This window comes from Arachis hypogaea, chromosome 9 (genome assembly GCF_003086295.3).
Source record: "Arachis hypogaea cultivar Tifrunner chromosome 9, arahy.Tifrunner.gnm2.J5K5, whole genome shotgun sequence".
NCBI lineage: Eukaryota > Viridiplantae > Streptophyta > Magnoliopsida > Fabales > Fabaceae > Arachis > Arachis hypogaea.
The window spans coordinates 32,953,360-32,971,969 of record NC_092044.1 but is presented as its reverse complement, the minus strand read 5'-3'; the positions used below and the strand labels follow the sequence as shown (position 1 = coordinate 32,971,969).

Below are 18,610 nucleotides of genomic sequence, written 5' to 3'. Positions count from 1 at the left end.
GAGGACCTAGCAGAATTCTTCAAAGAAGAAGACATGAAAGCCAAAAACAACAATAATGCCAACAATGCAAGGAAGGTGCTGGGTGACTTTACTGCACCTACTCCTGACTTCTATGAGAGAAGCATCTCTATCCCTACCATTGGAGCAAACAACTTTGAGCTTAAGCCTCAATAGTTTCTCTAATACAACATAATTGCAAGTTCCATGGACTTCCATTGGAAGATCCTCATCAGTTTTTAGCTGAATTCTTGCAAATCTGTGACACTGTCAAGACCAACGGGGTTGACCCTGAGGTCTACAGACTTATGCTATTCCCTTTTGCTGTAAGAGACAGAGCTAGGATATGGTTGGACTCACAACCTAAAGAAAGCCTGAACTCTTGGGAAAATCTAGTCAATACCTTCTTGACAAAGTTCTTTCCATCTCAAAAATTGAGTAAGCTTAGAGTGGAAGTCCAAACCTTCAGACAGAAGGAAGGTGAATCCCTCTATGAAGCTTGGGAAAGATACAAATAATTGATCAGAAAGTGTCCTTCTGACATGCTTTCTGGGTGGAGCATCATAGGTATCTTCTATGATGGTCTGTCTAAACTGTCCAAGATGTCATTGGATAGCTCTACTGGAGGATCTCTTCATCTGAAGAAGACGCCTGCAGAAGCTCAAGAACTCATTGAAATGGTTGCAAATAACCAATTCATATACACTTCTGAAAGGAATCCTATGAACAATGGGACAAATAAGAAGAAAGGAGTTCTTGAGATTGATACTCTGAATGCCATATTGGCTCAAAACAAAATATTGACTCAGCAAGTCAATATGATTTCTCAAAGTCTGTCTGGAATGCAAGCTGCACCAGGCAGTACTAAGGATGCTTCATCTGAAGAAGAAGCTTATGATCCTGAGAACCCTTCAATGGAAGAGGTGAATTACATGGGAGAACCCTATGGAAACACCTATAATCCTTCATGGAGAAATCATCCAAATCTCTCATGAAAGGATCAACAGAGACCTCAACAAGGTTTCAACAATAATAATGGTGGAAGAAATAGGTTTAGCAATGGCAAGCCTTTTCCATCATCTTCTCAACAACAGATAGAGAATTCTAAGCAGAACTCCTCTGACTTAGCAACCATGGTCTCTGATCTAATCAAAACCACTCAAAGTTTCATGACTGAAACAAGATCCTCCATTAGAAACTTGGAGGCACAAGTGGGTCAGCTGAGTAAGAAAGTTACTGAACTCCCTCCTAGTACTCTTCCAAACAATACAAAAGAGAATTTGAAAGGAGAGTGTAAGGCCATCAACATGGCCAAACTTGGAGAGGAGAAAGAGGCAGTGATCGCCACTGAGGAAGACCTCAATGGACATCCACTGGCCTCCAATGAGTTCCCTAATAAGGAACCATGATAATCTGAGGCTCACACTGAGACCATAGAGATTCCATTGAATTTACTTCTGCCATTCATGAGCTCTGATGAGTATTCTTCATCTGAAGAGGACAAATATGTCACTGAAGCGCAAGTTGCTAAGTACCTTGGAGCAATCATGAAGCTAAATGACAAGTTATTTGGTAATGAGACTTGGGAGGATGAACCCCCTTTGCTCACCAAAGAACTGGCTGACTTGTCTAGGCAGAAATTACCTCAAAAGAGACAGGACCCTGGAAAGTTCTCAATACCTTGTACAATAGGCACCATGACCTTCAAGAAGGCTCTGTGTGACCTAGGGTCAAGCATAAACCTCATGCCTCTCTCTGTAATGGAGAAGCTAAGGATCTTTGAGGTACAAGCTACAAGAATCTCACTAGAGATGGCAGACAATTCAAGAAAACAAGCTTATGAACTTGTAGAGGATGTTCTGGTAAAAGTTGAAGACCATTACATCCCTACTGATTTTATAGTCCTAGAGACTGGAAAGTGCATGGATGAATCCATCATCCTTGGCAGACCCTTCCTAGCCACAGCAAAGGCTATGATTGATGTTGATAGAGGAGAATTGATCATTCAAGTGAATGAAGAATCCCTTGTGTTTAAGGCTCAAGGATATCCCTCTGCAACCATGGAGAGGAAGCATGAAGAGCTTCTCTCAAAACAGAGTCAAACAGAGCCCCCACAGTCAAACTCTAAGTTTGATGTTGGGAGGCCACAACCAAATCCTAAGTTTGGTGTTGAACCCCGACATTCAAACTCTAAGTTTAGTGTTGGAGAGTTCCAACATTGCTCTGAGTATCTGTGAGGCTCCATGAGAGCCCATTGTCAAGCTACTGACATTAAAGAAGCGCTTGTTGGGAGGCAACCCAATGTTATATTTATCTATTTTTCCTTTGTTATTTTATGTTTTCTGTAGGTTGATGATCATGGGAAGTCACAAAATCAATTGAAAAAGCAAAAACAGAATGAAAAATAGAAAGAAAAACAGCACACCCTGGAGGAAAATCCTGCTGGCGTTTAAACGCCAGTAAGGGTAGCAAATGGGCGTTTAACGCCCAGTCTGGCACCATTCTGGGTGTTTAACGCCAGAAAGGGGCACCAGACTGGCGTTAAACGCCAGGAAAAGGCAAGAAGCTGGTGTTAAACGCCAGAAATGGGCACTAGCCCGGCGTTTAACGCTAGAATTGGCATGAAGAGCATTTTTGCTCGCCACTTGGTGCAGGGATGAATTTTCCTTGACACCTCAGGATCTGTGGACCCCACAGGATCCCCACCTACCCCACCACTATCTCTCTTCTTCACCCATTCACCAATCACCTCAACACCCCCTCTCCACTCTTATATAAACCCATCTTCACTCCTTCATTTTCACACAACCTAAACACTACTTCTCCCCCTTGGCCGAACCACAAAGCCACCTCCATCTCCTCTATTTCTTCTACTCTCTTCTTTCCTCTTTTGCTCGAGGACGAGCAAACCTTCTAAGTTTGGTGTGGTAAAATCATTGCTTTTTGTTTTTCCATAACCATTTATGGCATCTAAGGCCGGAGAAACCTCTAGAAAGAGGAAAGGGAAGGTAAAAGCTTCCACCTCCGAGTCATGGGAGATGGAGAGATTCATCTCAAGGGTGCATCAAGACCACTTCTATGAAGTTGTGGCCATGAAGAAGGTGATCCCCGAGGTCCCTTTCAAACTCAAAAAGAGTGAATATCCGGAGATCCGACATGAGATCCGTAGAAGAGATTGGGAAGTTCTTACCAAACCCATTCAACAAGTCAGAATCTTAATGGTTCAAGAGTTCTATGCCAATGCATGGATCACCAAGAACCATGATCAAAGTGTGAACCCGGACCTAAAGAATTGGCTTACAATGGTTCGGGGGAAATGCTTGGATTTTAGTCCGGAAAATGTAAGGTTGGCATTCAACTTGCCCATGATGCAAGGAGATGAACACCCTTACACTAGAAGGGTCAACTTTGATCAAAGGTTGGACCAAGTCCTCATAGACATTTGTGAAGAGGACGCTCAATAGAAGAGAGATTCAAGAGGGAAGTTGGTTCAACTGAGAAGGCGTGACCTCAAGCCCGTGGCTAGAGGATGGTTGGAGTTTATCCAACACTAAATCATTCCCACTAGCAACCGGTCTGAAGTTACTATAGACCGGGCTATCATGATTCATAGCATCATGATTGGAAAGGAAGTAGAAGTTCATGAGGTTATATCCCAAGAACTTTATAAGGTGGCGGACAAGTCCTCTACCTTGGCAAGGTTAGCCTTCCCTCATCTCATTTGTCACCTCTGTTATTCAGTCGGAATTGACATAGAGGGAGACATCCTCATTGATGAAGACAAGCCCATCACTAAGAAGAGGATGGAGCAAACAAGAGATCCCACTCACCATGAAATTCCTGAGATGCATCAAGGGATGCACTTTTCTCCACAAAACTATTGGGAGCAAATCAACACCTCCCTAGGAGAGTTAAGTTCCAACATGGGACAACTAAGGGTGGAGCACCAAGAACATTCCATTCTCCTCCATGAAATTAGAGAAGATCAAAGAATCATGAGAGAGGAGCAACAAAGAGAAGGAAGAGACATTGAGGAGTTCAAGCACTCCATAAGATCTTCAAGAGGAAGAACAAGCCGCCATCACTAAGGTGGACCCGTTCTTTAATCTCCTTGTTCTTTATTTTCCTGTTTTTCGAATTTTTATGCTTATGTTCATCATCTATGTTTGTGTCCTGTGATCATTAGTGTCTTAGTGTCTGTGCCTTAAAGTTATGAATGTCCTATGAATCCATCACCTTTCTTAAATGAAAAACGTTCTTAATTGGAAAAGAGAAGAATTGCATGAATTTTGAATTTTATAACAGATTAATTATTTTGATGTAGTGGCAATACTTTAACTTCTGAATGTATGCTTGAACAGTGCATATGTCTTTTGAATTTGTTGTTCATGAATGTGGGCTCTTGAAAGAATGATGAAAAAGGAGACATGTTACTGAGGATCTGAAAAACTATAAAAATGATTCTTGAAGCAAGAAAAAGCATTGAATTCAAAAAAAAAAAAAACGAAAAAAGGGGAAAGGAAAAAGAAAAAAAATAAAGTTGTGATCCAAGGCAAAAAGAGTGTGCTTAAGAACCCTGGACACCTCTAATTGGGACTCTAGTAAATCTGAGTCACAATCTGAAATGGTTCACCCAGTTATGTGTCTGTGGCATGTATGTATCCGGTGGTAATACTGGAGGACAGAGTGCTTTGGGCCACAGCCAAGACTCATAAAGTAGCTATGTTCAAGAATCATCATACTTAACTAGGAGAATCAATAACACTATCTGGATTCTGAGTTCCTATAGAAGCCCATCATTCTGAATTTCAAAGGATAAAGTGAGATGCCAAAACTGTTCAGAGGCAAAAAGCTAAAAGCCCCGCTCATCTAATTAATACTGATCTTCATAGATGTTTTTGGAATTTATTGCATATTCTCTTCTTTTTATCTTATTTGATCTTCAGTTGCTTGAGGACAAGCAACAATTTAAGTTTGGTGTTGTGATGAGCGGATAATTTATACGCTTTTTGGCATTGTTTTTAGTATGTTTTTAGTATGTTTTAGTTAGTTTTTATTATATTTTTATTAGTCTTTAGTTAAAATTCACTTTTCTGGACTTTACTATGAGTTTGTGTGTTTTTCTGTGATTTCAGGTATTTTCTGGCTGAAATTGAGGGACCTGAGCAAAAATCTGATTCAGAGGCTGAAAAGGACTGCAGATGCTGTTGGATTCTGACCTCCCTGCACTCGAAGTGGATTTTCTGGAGCTACAGAAGCCCAATTGGCGCGCTCTTAACTGCTTTGGAAAGTAGACATCCTGGGCTTTCCAGCAATATATAATAGTCCATACTTTTCTCGAGATTTGATGGCCCAAACAGGCGTTCCAAATCAGCTCAAGAATTCTGGCGTAAAACGCCGGAACTGGCACAAGAATGGGAGTTAAACGCCCAAACTGGCACAAAAGCTGGCGTTTAACTCCAAGAAGAGTCTCTACACGAAAGTGCTTCAATGCTCAGCCCAAGCACACACCAAGTGGGCCTGGAAGTGGATTTTTATGTAATTTACTCATCTTTGTAAACCCTAGGCTACTAGTTCTCTACAAATAGGACCTTTTACTATTGTATTCTCATTTTGGTAGCTATCTTTGAGTAGTCTTATGCTATCTTAGATCATGGGGGCTGGCCTCTCAGCCATGCCTAGACCTTGTTCTTATGTATTTTCAACGGTGGAGTTTCTACACACCATAGATTAAGGTGTGGAGCTCTGCTGTACCTCGAGTATTAATGCAATTACTATTGTTCTTCTATTCAATTCGGCTTATTCTTGTTCTAAGATATCACTTGTTCCTCAACTTGATGAATGTGATGATCCGTGACACTCAGCATCATTCTCACCTATGAACGTGTGCCTGACAACCACCTCCGTTCTACCTTAGATTGAGTGGATATCTCTTGGATCCCTTAATCGGAATCTTCGTGGTATAAGGTAGAATTGATGGCGGCATTCAAGAGAATCTAGAAGGTCTAAACCTTGTCTGTGGTATTCTGAGTAGGATTCAAGGATTGAATGACTGTGACGAGCTTCAAACTCGCGATTGTGGGGCGTTAGTGACAGATGCAAAAGAATCACTGGATTCTATTCTGACATGATCGAGAACCGACAGCTGAATAGTCGTGCTGTGACAGAGTGCGTTGAACATTTTCACTGAGAGGACGGGACTGTAGCCATTGACAACGGTGATGCCCAACATACAGCTTACCATGGAAAGGAGTAAGAAGGATTGGATGAAGACAGTAGGAAAGCAGAGAGACGGAAGGGACAAAGCATCTCCATACGCTTATCTGAAATTCTCACCAATGAATTACATAAATATCTCTATCTTTATTTTATGCTTTATGCATAAATCACCTATAACTATTTGAATCTGCTTGACTGAGATTTACAAGATGACCATAGCTTTTTTTATACCAACAATCTCCGTGGGATCGACCCTTACTCGCGTAAGGTTTATTACTTGGACGACCCAGTGCACTTGCTGGTTAGTTGTGCGAAGTTGTGATAAAGAGTTGAGATTGCAATTGAGCTTACCATGTTGATGGCGCCATTGATGATCACAATTTCGTGCACCAGTCACCATCTAACCCAGCTCCTCTTCGGCTCTTCATCTTCGCTAGCTTCTCGGCATGGACCCAGGTTAGTGGCTTCTCTTCTTCATCTTTACTTTGGTCGTCTTCTTCAATTTTTGCTCTATTTCTGATTTTTCTTCAAGTCTGCTTTAATTTTTGTTCAACTCTGCTTCAATTTTTGTTTAAGTCTGCTTCGGTCTTGGTTCAAGTCTTCTTCAATTTGTTGAAGTTTTAATGGTCCTTGAAGTTTGGTTCTAAATGTTTTGGTACTCTGTTTTCTAATTGCTGTGAATGTTTGAAATTTTGTTACTCTGAAAATTTGGTTCTGGATCTATTACTCTGATGCTTTGAAGTTTGCTGTGAATGTTTGAAGTTTTGTTACTCTGATGGTTCTTTTAATTTTTCTCTGGTTACTGATGGCTTTGTTTAGTTTCTGAATGCTCGGTTCTTCTTCTTACTTTTAATTTCTGAATTTTTTGTTCAAATAATGTTGCTAATGTTCTTCTTCTTCTTCCTTGCTAATGCTCTGCTAAATTTAGTGTCATCACTGTTGAATCTGTTTCAGTGTTTTGAATGTCTGATACTCTAATTTGTGATTTCTAAATCTAAAATTAATTAAATTATTGATTTTGTGTTGTTAAAATTGTTGATTAAAATGGATTTGTTATGCTGCTGTTGCCATTTTTTAATTTTTAAGTATGATGTTTCTTAATTTTTGTTGAATAATTGTTGATTTGAGGGTTTAGAGTGATTATTTGTTGGTGGTATTTAACTTTTGTTGTTGCTTATTTTTTCTTTCTTCTTTTGTTTCTTACTGATTTTCTGTATTGCATTTATGTTTGACATTGTTATTGCTTTAGCTGTTGAGCTTGTATCTTGATAATGTGCTTCTGTTGCTTTAACTCTTTCTAATGCTAACTTATAACAACGTTTTCTTCTGGCAGGTTTATCTTAGACACTTTGAGTTGCATTGCGGAACACATCCATGCACAAAGATACTGGAGGTATTACAAGCAACCTACTTGGAGGTTTATCCAGCTATCTTAGGAGATGCATATTTGGCATATTATCTATGGGTCCTGTGCCACATCATATTGCTTTTATCATGGATAGGAATCGAAGGTTTGCAAAGAAGAGTAACTTGGCTGAAGGGATTGGTCATAAGGCTGGATTTTTATCTCTCATTTCCATGCTTAGGTATTGTTATGAATTAGGAGTGAAGTATGTAACTGTCTATGCATTCAGCATCAATAACTTCAAAAGAAAGCCCAAAGAGGTGCAATCATTGATGGAATTGATGCGAGAAAAGATTGAGGAGTTGCTTCAAAATGAAAGCATTATCAATGAATACGGTGTTAAACTATGTTTTATTGGAAACTTGCAGTTATTGGCTGAACCTGTGAGGATTTCAATGGAAAAGTGATAACCGAAATTCACTACCCCTTTCAAAAATTAGTGAATTATTTCTTTTGGCAAGCGCACCAAAATTATCGCCAAGTAATAACCCACAGTGGAGTGGGATTGTATCCACAGAGATTGGCAAATTCAAGCAGTTTTAATTGATTGATGAATTAGTTAAGCGAATCAATAAGATTGTGAAGTGCAGAATTGTAAATGGCACAAATGTAAATGACTAGAATGTAAAGGAAAGCAATAAAGTGCAGAAATGGAAATTGCAGAATGTAAAGTGCTGAATTATAAATGACTTGAATGTAAATGGGAGTAGGGAATTGCTGAATGTAAAATTAAGCTGTAAAGAAATGGATAGATAGAATGGGGAAATTCATTGAGATTGGGAGATGTTGTCTCTTTGGATCAAATCTAGCTTATATCCTCTTCAATCATGCAACTCATTGACCTCTTGGCAATCATGATTGATTGAGTCCTAATCTCTTGGTGACTTAATCTCTCAGATCTTGATCAATAGCCAATTCCTTGGTCTAATTGCTCATGAAGAGAGATATGCTTGGTCCCTGATTATACCACATATTCTCATAGGTCCAGGTAGAGGTGGGATTATATGTCACGTATCCCATCACCAAAACCCAGATTCTACTCAAGTGTGAGAAGGGATTTCAAGCATGGTTTCATGTTTCCTTTCCCAAGGTTCCCATGAAACCCAATTGCATTCAATCTCATTCCCAAGATAATTGAACACTAAGCATTAAGAACGAAATTCCTTCTAGAAAATCAAAGAGAAGATGAAGAGAAGAAGAATTTTACTATTATCAATCCATCAAGTACAACAGAGCTCCCTCTCTCAATGAGAGGGAAGTTAGCTACTCATAGCTTGAAAAGTACTCAAAAGTGGAATGTAAAAGTGGATCTAGAACTAACTGCTTAACCCCTCTTCAGTACTCCTTGGGGGTATTTATACTACTCATAGTAAAATTAAAAGAATTACAAAAGTGAAAAGGGAAAATTACATTTTGGAGGGAAAGAAAACATTCAATAGGCGTGACTTCTTAGCTGGCGTGTGGCTGGCGCTTCACCGGCGTGTCACATGCCCTTCAAAATAGCTTGGCGTGCCACGCTCAATCCTTCAAGTGGCACGCTAGTCCCTTTGTCAACCTTGGTGTGCCACGCCTTCGAACTCAAGTGGCACACCATAGTGGAATTCTTGTGCTGGCATGCCACGCCTTCGAGCTCAAGTGGCACGCCCTTTGCTTTTTCCACTTTCCTTTGCTTCTGGAGACTTGAACTAGCGTGGCACGCCCAGGGTCTGGCGTGCCACGCCCTTGTTGTGTGCTTGGATAAGCTTTTCTGGAAAGTTGCACTAGTGTGGCACACCCAGGGTCTGGCGTGCCACGCCCCTTTGTGAGTGAGTGGTTCCTCTGTTTGGCGTGCCACGCCACGAACTCAAGTGGCATACCCCAATGCTTCTTTGGCCTCTGAAAGAACTGGCGTGCCACGTCTGGTTGCTCAAGTGGCACGCCTAAGTGAAGAATAGTGAATGGCGTGCCACGCCTTCGATACCAAGTGGCACGCCCCATGTAATTGGCCTCTTCCACCCTTTCTGGAAACTTATACCAGCGTGCAACGCCTATAGGTTGGCGTGCCACGCCCATGATCTTGTCTCGCTCCAGTAATTGGCATGCCACGCCTCGACCTTCAAGTGGCACGCCTAAGTGACATGCTCGGATTGGCGTGCCACGCCTTCGACACCAAGTGGCACGCCTAGTCCTTGCTCGTATTATCTTGTGCATTGGCGTGCCACGCCTGGTTGCTCAAGTGGCACGCCGAAGTGAGGTTAAGGGGTTGGCGTGCCACGCCTTCGACTTCAAGTGGCATGCCCAGTCTTCAACTGCCTTCAGCCCCTTCTTTGAATTAGTGTACCAGCGTGCCACGCTATGCTGCTCAAGTGGCACGCCCATGTATTTTTGCACTCTTCAAGCTTGGCGTGCCACGCCTGGGTCTTCAAGTGGCACGCCCAAGTGGCTTTTTGGAGCTGGCGTGCCACGCCTTCGACACCAAGTGGCACGCCGTAGTGGAGGTTCTTCTTGATATAGTGAGTTGGCATGTCACGCCCCTTTGAACAAGTGGCACGCCCATAGTAGTTGATGGGTCAGGCGTGCCACGCCCAACCTAGCGTGCCACGCCCCTTTTGTGTCCTCCATCTTGCTCTCTAAAATTTTGTACTAGCGTGCCATGCCCACACGCATGCTTGGATCTCCCTTCTGGAATTTAGTACTGGCGTGCCACGCTTAGCTCCTGGCGTGCCACGCCAGTGCATTTTTGTGGCGTTTGCCCCCAAGTGGCACGCCAGTTTCACACGTCCAACTTCTTGTTTGTCTTCTTCCCATTCTTGATGCCTTTTTCACCTAAAATTCAGCACAACTCATCTCAAAGTAGTATACCATAATATTCACCAAATAATGCATGAATTGTATTGATCAAATGAGATTTGTGCTCTTTTATGGTCTTCTTTACGCAAGAAAGAAGGGTAGATAATGCAAGTCATTACAACACCAAACTTAAGCTTTGCTTGTCCCAAGCAAATTAATGTGAGTAGCTTTTATATATTGAGGCCTTGGCTTTGAATGATTGCAATAAAACTAAGAGTAAAGCTAAGTGTCTAACACATGTATGAATGTTTTAATTGTCATGGAAAGCTCTTGGATCCTTGAGGGTTCCCTCAGGTATAGGCTTTAGAGGTCCTTTCTATTGATTGTCACCTTGAGGTAGTAAAGGTTGTTTTGCTTTCTTGACCACGACTTTAAGTGTTTTGTCTCAAGACAACCTTTTAATTAGGCTTTCAACTAGCACTCCCAAACCAGTTGGTCTTAAGGTACTGGGTGTTGAGACACCCCTAAGAATTTACTTGCCCAGGTCTCTTCTTGACACATCTTCACTACAAGCATCTACTAGGATCATTGATTCTTTTTGAGCTTTTTATTGTTTCTTTTTCTTTTCCATCCCAGTAGTTGATGCTCAGAGCCTTGGGTCTTTATTACTTACTACATCTTAGTTCTATGGATATTCAAGGAATACCCCTTAGTCTTCCCTTTGTTATACCTTCTAGGCCTAATTGCTCTCTGGTGGACGAAATTGTGATTACTATCTTTTGAGCTTTAGCATATCTTTACTCTTATGGCACTGTTTATTTTCACAACTCCGTTCAACTAACCAGCAAGTGTACTGGGTCGTCCAAGTAATAAACCTTACGTGAGTAAGGGTCGAATCCACAGAGATTGTTGGTATGAAGCAAGCTATGGTCACCTTGCAAATCTCAGTTAGGCAGATTAAACATTATTTATAGGTTCGAGGATAGGAATAATAAAAAGAAATAAACAATAAAAGGGATAGAACACTTATGCAGATTCATTGGTGGGAATTTCAGATAAGCGGATGGAGATGCTGTAGAGCTCTCGGACGCCTGCTCTCCTACTCCTTCTACTCAATCCTTCTTACTCCTTTCCATGGCAAGCTTTGTATAGGGGTTCACCATCAACTGTGGCTACTTTCATTCCTCACGGGGAAATATCCTGTGCGGCTGTCACTCGCACAGCTAACCAGTCTGGAGGCATCACCCATGGCTGATGGCTACATCCCATCCTCGCAGTGAAAACTATGCTAACGCACTCTGTCACAGTACGGCTAATCACCGGTTGGTTCCCGCTCCTACTGGAATAGAATCCCTCTTTTGCGTCTGTCACTAACGCCCAGCAGGTTAAAGTTTGAAGCACGTCACGATCATTCATTACCGGAATCCTACTCGGAACACCACAGACAAGGTTGGACTTTCCGGATTCCCAGGATCCTACTCGGAATACCACAGACAAGGTGAGACTTTCCGGATCCTCATAAATGCCGCCAACTATCTAGCTTATACCACGAAGATTCTGTTGGGGAATCTAAGAGATACGCATTCAAGCTCTGTTGCATGTAGAACGTAAGTGGTTGTCAATCACGCGCGTTCATAAGTGAGAATAATGATAAGGGTAATTTGACTTATCACATTCATCATGTTCTTGGGTACGAATGAATATCTTGGAATAAGAATAAGAGAGATTTGAATAAAAGAAGATAGAATTTCATTAATACTTGAGGTACAGCAGAGCTCCACACCCTTAATCTATGGTGTGCAGAAACTCCACCGTTGAAAATACATAAGCAAAGAGTTCAGGCATGGCCAAATGGCCAGCCCTCTCTAACGTGATCAATGATCCCCTAAGATGAAGAATAAAACAAAACTGAGATCAAAGATGTCTAATACAATAGATAAATGTCCTATATATACTAGACTAGCTACTAGGGTTTACATGAGTAAGTAATTGATGTATAAATCCACTTCCGGGGCCCACTTGGTGTATGCTTGGGCTGAGCTTGATGAATTCACGAGCTAAGGCATTTCTTGGCGTCAAACTCCAGGTTATGACGTGTTTTGGGCGTTCAACTCCGGATCATGACGTTTTTCTGGCGTTTAACTCCAGACAGCAGCGTGTACTTGGCGTTCAACGCCAAGTTACGTCGTCATTCTTCGAATAAAGTATGGACTATTATATATTGCTGGAAAGCCCTGGATGTCTACTTTCCAACGCCGTTGAGAGCGCGCCAATTGGAGTTCTGTAGCTCCAGAAAATCCATTTCGAGTGCAGGGAGGTCAGAATCCAACAGCATCAGCAGTCCTTTTGTCAGCCTTCTTCAGAGTTTAGCTCAAATCCCTCAATTTCAGTCAGAATTTACCTGAAATCACAGAAAAACACACAAACTCATAGTAAAGTCCAGAAATGTGAATTTAACATAAAAACTAATGAAAACATCCCTAAAAGTAGCTTAAACTTACTAAAAACTATATGAAAACAATGCCAAAAAGCGTATAAATTATCCGCTCATCACTCTCCATGACTCATTTTCTTTTTAGTTCATCCAAGGTCCTACACTTAGTTTCTTGTTTCTTATTTTGTTTGATGATCCTTCTTGGCCTTGGTCTCTCTCATTGTTTTTGCACAACTCATAGTAACTCTTATGGAAACAATCTCTACTTTTATTTAAGTTGTAATGAAGACTTGAAATACATGGCATTTTCTTTCTTGTAAAAAAAACTCATAAAGACTTCAAATAGGACTTGAAACTAAGCATCAAACATAAACTATCCTAGCATGATTATTCAAGAAGTAAATAAAGCAAAAGCTTAAATAGAATTCAGAAATTGGAAAGTGTCAACCATGAGACTCAACAACCTTGAGCAGCTTCATCTTTTGTTCATTGGCCTCTTCCCCTTGTCCTTCTTCTTGGGAGGGGATGAGCCACCTTCATCAGGCTTGGAGGAACCTTCTTGAGCTTTGGTATCCTTGGGCTTCTAAAATCCTAACCTCCTTATGTAATTCCTCTCATCTTCCTTATGTTTGGCTAGGATTTCCTCTTGTCTTGCACTTAACTCTTCCATCCCTTGCATGAAGGTTGGGTATCCTGGGTTTAGAGCGGCTACAGCGTTACACAAGTGATTCAGCTTCGCTTATGTGTTGATGTCATACTACCTCCTGGATATGGTCCTGGCATAATAGAGATGTCTGAATTCAGCCAAGTTCCTCTATTATCACTTGCTTTTCTCTCCTATTTTATCCAGTGCGCTTCGCACTTCTCCCCAGTCAAATTGTTCTTGCTGCTCCTTCCTCATGTGCTCCCAATTCTCTTGGAGTTGTTGAATGTTTCGGTTGACTTGGCTCCATTGTTGTTGCTGAGCCTCCTTGAATTGGTTGACATCTTCCCTCAAGTGGTGTAGATCTCCCTTCATTTGGTGTACAACTCCTTACAATTGCTTCCAATTGAATCCCTCTTGAAACTGTTGATATTGGTAGTGTGGTGGTGGTTGAAGTGCTAGGAAGTGAGGTTGCTCTTCTGCCTCTCCCTCTTCTTCTTGTTGTTGTGGTTCATGAGCATGAGCTCTTCATTCTCTACCCTTGTTGAGCGGGTGGATAGCCACCACTTTGGCCATCTTTTTGGCAGTTATGAACTTATCTTGCTTCACAAGCACCTCGTCAATGATCTTTTCAACTCCAGCATCATCACATAGCCTCTGTATAATGCTGGGGAAAGCCAACCTTGTGTTGTCACTGGTTCTCTTCAGCACTTTGTTGATGTTGTTGGTAATCATCTCCCCTATGTTGATGTTTTCTCCTTTCATGATGTTGTAGATGAGCACAGCTCTCTCCTTGGTCACCTCTGAAGTGTTGGATGTGAGGATTAGGGACCTCCTCACAAATTCTAGCCACCCTCTAGCTTGGGGGCTCAAATCTCTTCTCCTCAATTGGTTGGGTATCCCATCCTTGTCATTTATCCACTGTACATTCATCACACAGATTTCACTCAGAATTTCCTCAAACCCAGGGTCTTGTTGCTTCATTCTCTCTTCATATCTTCGAGTGGAGCTTGTCCTCTTCACCATTAGCATTCTTTCTATGCTAGAGGGGCTGTAGTCAATGAATTTCCACCTCACATAGCTAATGTAGCCATATTGTTGCCCTGGTTGAGGTACTGCGTTGGCATAGGACTCCTTCACCATGCTCTCTACCATTTTCCTTGGTGGGTTGCATAGAAGTGACCAACCCCTTTGTTCAATCTCAATGTTGATTTCAATGTGCTCATTCCTCTCTAGTTGAAACCCAACTTCTGGAATGATTTCCCTTTCACTCACCTAACCATAAAATTGATTTTGGTTGAATGCGGAGAGGAACTTGTAGGTATTAAAAGAGCTTGAGGATCTAGAGGTTGGTTCTTTGGTTTTTCTTTTCTTTGAGGCTGAGCTTTTTGGTGGTGCCATTAGGTTGGGAGAGTGTGAAAAAAATTGGGGAGGGGGTTGAAAGAAAGAGAAGGCAAAACAAGGTTTTGCTCCAACACCAAACTTAAGACTTGATTGACCCAATCAAGAAAAAGAAGAAAGTAAGGGATAGAAGTTGAAAAGAGAAGCGAAGGTGAGTGGTGTAGGGGTTGTTGAAGTGGGAGGGGAGATGGAGAGTGAAGCTTTTATAATAGGTGAGTGATATGGTTCGAAGGTGGGAAATAAAAGAGATTAAATGTTTTCCCACTTTGGGAAGTGGCGCCTAGCGTGGGGAAAGGCGCCAACTCTTTTCTCACAGTATCTTCTGCATGTGTTGAGTTCCAAAGTGCAAGTACACTTTGACTTCCTTGTTTTGTGAGTTTTTACCATGTGGGCCCCATCTTCTCTCCTGAAATTGAAACTGAACCCATTAGTGATGATAAAATTACCCCTTCACATTCCTTCTCATCAAGAATAAACTGGGTTGCAACTGATGGGTGTCCCTTGGGACACCAAACTTAATTCTTTAGTATCTTAATAAATTGGTTTCATCATTGTGTATTTAATGTGTTCATAAAAGTGGAATAACATTAATCTTTTCATTTTCTTTTGATTCCAACTCCTCTGAACTCATTAAATCACGTTCATGTTCTTACCCAAAGCATTAAGTGCTTTCAAATTGGGTGACTTAGGCTGCTATGTGATCATTGGTGGTGGCCACACAAAACTTAATCTCTGGGCTTACTCTTCAAACTTAAACTATTAATTGTTTGTAAGCCTAGATTAAGTGGGTAGGAGGCCACACCAAACTTAGCACTTTAACTAGTTCTCAACCCATTCACTCATCATTAGTTCTGCATTCATCAAGTTGCAATTCCTAAATAGAAAGAAATAAGAGAGTGTAAAGAAAATCTAACTATCAAAGCTAACATCAAACTTCCTAATCTACAATTGCAACTAATCCTAATTACTGAAAATTAAACTATCAACAGAATTCAAACTACTTCAAGGAAAAGCAATTAAATCAAAAAGGATAAAGTGTTAGGGTGCCTCCCAACTAGCGCTTCTTTATTATCATTAGCTTGACATTCCTTCATCTTTAGCTGAGCTTGTAGCTCACTCTCTGCTCCTCCATGGAGCCTCCCAAGTAGTGTTTGAGTCTATGACCATTGACAGAAAAGTTCTCTAAGTCTTGTCTTCCATGAGCTCCATATGACCATAGGGAAACACTTTGAGTATGGTGAAAGGTCCTGACCATCGAGACTTTTTCCAGGGAAGAACTTGAGTCTTGAGTTGTAGAGTAACACCTTCTATCCTTCAGTGAACTCCCTTCTTGCTATCTTTTGGTCATGCCACCTTTTTGTGTTTTCTTTGTAGATTTTTGCATTCTCATATGCTTGGTTTCTAAACTCTTCCAATTCATTGAGTTGCATCAGTCTCTTCTCTCCAGCAGCCTGCTCATCAAAATTCAGTAGTTTTATAGCCCAGAAGGCTCTGTGCTCTAGTTTAACTGGCAACTGGCAAGCCTTGCCAAATACTAGTTGGTATGGTGACATCCCAATGGGGGTCTTGAAGGCTGTCCTGTAGGCCCATAGAGCATCGTCTAGCTTCCTAGACCAGTCCTTTGCTGAGCTTCTAATAGTTTTTTCAAGGATTTATTTTAGCTCCCTGTTGGAGATCTCGGCTTGCCTGTTGGTCTGTGGGTAGTATGGAGTTGCCACTTTATGTTTGACTCCATATCTGAGAAGGAGTGCTTCCAGTTGTTTGTTGCAAAAGTGTGACCCTCCATCACTAATGAGAGCTCTAGGAACTCCAAATCTGCTGACGATGTTCCTTCTCAAGAAGCTTATCACAACCTTGTTGTCCTTTGTTGCGGTAGCTATGGCCTCTACCCATCTTGAAACATAATCAACAACCACTAATATGTAGCTATTTGAGTAGGAGATTGGGAAGGGTCCCATGAAATCTATTCCCCATACGTCAAATAGTTCCAGCTCTAGTATGTATTGTTGTGGCATCTCATTCCTCTTGGTTAGATTACCAGCTCTTTGACATTTATCACACCTTGACACCATTTTCTTTGCATCCTTGAACACTGTTGGCCAGTAAAATCCGGATTGAAGCACTTTTGCTGCTGTCCTTTCTCCACTGAAGTGACCTCCATATGCTGATCCATGGCACTTCCATAATACTTCCTGCCCTTCTTCATGGGATATACACCTTCTTAGGACACCATCAGTACACTTTTTGAACAAATACGGGTCATCCCAGATGTAGTGTTTGGCATCCTTGATTAGCTTCCTCCTCATGTGCTTATTGATGTTAGTTGGTATCTCCCCAATGGCCTTGAAATTAGCTATGTCTGTGAACCAAGGAGCTACTTGAATCATCATCAATTGTTCATCAGGAAAGCTTTCATTTACTGCTACTTGCTGCATTTCTTTTTCTTGTGGGATCCTTGAGAGGTGGTCAGCTACCTTGTTCTCTGCTCCGCTCCTATCCTTAATCTCAATATCAAATTCTTGGAGCAGCAAGATCCACCTTATTAGTCTAGGCTTGGATTCTTGTTTGGTAAGCAAGTATTTGAGTGCTGCATGATCCGTGAACACAATTACTTTTGAGCCAATGAGATATGATTTAAACTTATCAAAAGCAAAAACTATGGCTAAAAGTTCTTTCTCTGTGGTGGTATAGTTCCTTTGATTTTCATTAAGGACCTTGCTAGCACAGTAAATAACATGTACTAGCTTGTCTTTCCTCTATCCTAGGACAGCACCAATAGTAAAATCAGATGCATCACACATTAGCTCAAAGGGAAGATCCCAGCTTGGTGGTGCTATGATAGGTGCAGAGGAGAGTCTATTTTTGAGTTCATCAAAGGCTACCATGCAATCTCTATCAAAAACAAAAGGAGTATTTGAGACAAGTAGGTTGCTAAGGGGTTTTGCAATCTTTGAAAAATCTTTAATAAACCTCTTATAGAACCCAGCGTGTCCCAAAAAGCTTCTGATTGCTTTGACATTGCAAGGTGGAGGTAATTTTTCAATTACTTCCACTTTTGCTCTGTCTACTTCTATGCCATCTTTTGAAATCTTGTGACCAAGAACCACCCCTTCAGTTACCATAAAATGGCACTTCTCCCAATTTAAAACAAGGTTGGTTTCTTGACACCTTTTTAGCACAAGAGAATGATGGTATAGGCAATCAGAATTTGAGTCCCCAAACACAGAAAAGTCGTCCATAAATACTTCTATGAACTTCTCAATCATATCTAAAAAAATGGAGAACATGCACCTTTGGAATGTTGTAGGTGCATTGCACAATCCAAAGGGCATTCTCCTATAAGCAAATACACCATATGGACAAGTAAATGAAGTTTTTTACTGATCCTTGAGGTCTACAACAATTTGGTTGTAGCCCGAGTATCCATCTAGGAAACAATAATACTCATGTCCTGCCAATCTTTCAAGCATTTGATCCATGAAGGGCAGGGGAAAGTGATCCTTCCGGGTGGCTTCATTAAGTTTTCGGTAGTCAATGCACATACGACATCCGGTCACCATCCTTGTGGGTATCATTTCATTCTTCTCATTTTCCACAACAGTGATCCCTCCCTTCTTAGGAACTACTTGCACCAGGCTTACCCAAGGGCTGTCTGAGATGGGGTAGATCACCCCCTGCTTGCCACAATTTCAACACTTCTTTCTGAACCACTTCATTTATAGTTGGGTTCAGCCTCCTTTGT

The 18,610-nt window shown here is 41.3% G+C and overlaps 1 protein-coding gene and 1 non-coding gene across 2 annotated transcripts in view; one reads left to right on the top strand and one right to left on the bottom strand.

The window, feature by feature from the left end:
* Positions 1-437: 437 nt before the first annotated feature.
* On the bottom strand, positions 438-545 carry LOC112714103 (small nucleolar RNA R71). The gene has a single exon (XR_003159058.1). It is a non-coding gene; the product is annotated as a small nucleolar RNA R71 (small nucleolar RNA).
* A 6,810-nt stretch (positions 546-7,355) lies between these two features.
* The window catches only part of LOC112709070 (dehydrodolichyl diphosphate synthase 6-like), a 41,657-nt gene continuing 30,402 nt past the window's right edge, over positions 7,356-18,610 (top strand). The window contains exon 1 of the mRNA XM_025760972.3: positions 7,356-8,004. Coding sequence (XP_025616757.2) covers positions 7,591-8,004 — 414 coding nt within the window. The 5' untranslated portion in view covers positions 7,356-7,590. The remainder of the gene's footprint in view (positions 8,005-18,610) is intronic.